The sequence below is a fragment of the Penaeus monodon genome, chromosome 25 (genome assembly GCF_015228065.2).
Source record: "Penaeus monodon isolate SGIC_2016 chromosome 25, NSTDA_Pmon_1, whole genome shotgun sequence".
NCBI lineage: Eukaryota > Metazoa > Arthropoda > Malacostraca > Decapoda > Penaeidae > Penaeus > Penaeus monodon.
Genome location: NC_051410.1, coordinates 39,495,583 through 39,495,945, shown reverse-complemented (window position 1 = coordinate 39,495,945; position 363 = coordinate 39,495,583). Strand labels below are relative to the sequence as shown.

Sequence of the window (363 nt, the reverse complement as noted above, 5' to 3'; positions counted from 1 at the left end):
GCCAAGTTGGTAAATGATGGGAAGCCCAATGCAGAAAAAATAGCCGACTTCCCAAAATTGAAAAACCACACTGCCTGGGAATGCAGCCAAGAAAAAATCAAACATGGCAATAAAAGCATCAATGGTATACTTGCCTCTTGACCCACCTTGATGAGGTTTCGACTTTTCTTCTTTGTGGTGGGTTTACGCTTAACTCGTATGAGTGAGGTTGGTGGTAAGGCAGGCAATTTGCGTAGTTCTTCTAGCATAAGTTCTGCTGCTCGTTTTTTGCTGACCTGGTTGTACCATAGAGTTAGTTTGGTAAAAGGTTCCATAAGGAAAGTTGGCATTACAGTAATCTCTTTCTCAAAGAAAAAAAAAAAA

The 363-nt window shown here is 40.5% G+C and overlaps 1 protein-coding gene across 1 annotated transcript in view; it reads right to left on the bottom strand.

The window, feature by feature from the left end:
- Positions 1–363, bottom strand: part of LOC119589400 (neurogenic locus Notch protein-like) — a gene marked incomplete at its 5' end in the record, with an annotated part of 14,474 nt that overhangs the window by 10,546 nt on the left and 3,565 nt on the right. The window contains 1 exon segment of the mRNA XM_037938014.1: positions 135–275. Within this exon segment, the coding sequence (XP_037793942.1) occupies positions 135–275 (141 nt within the window).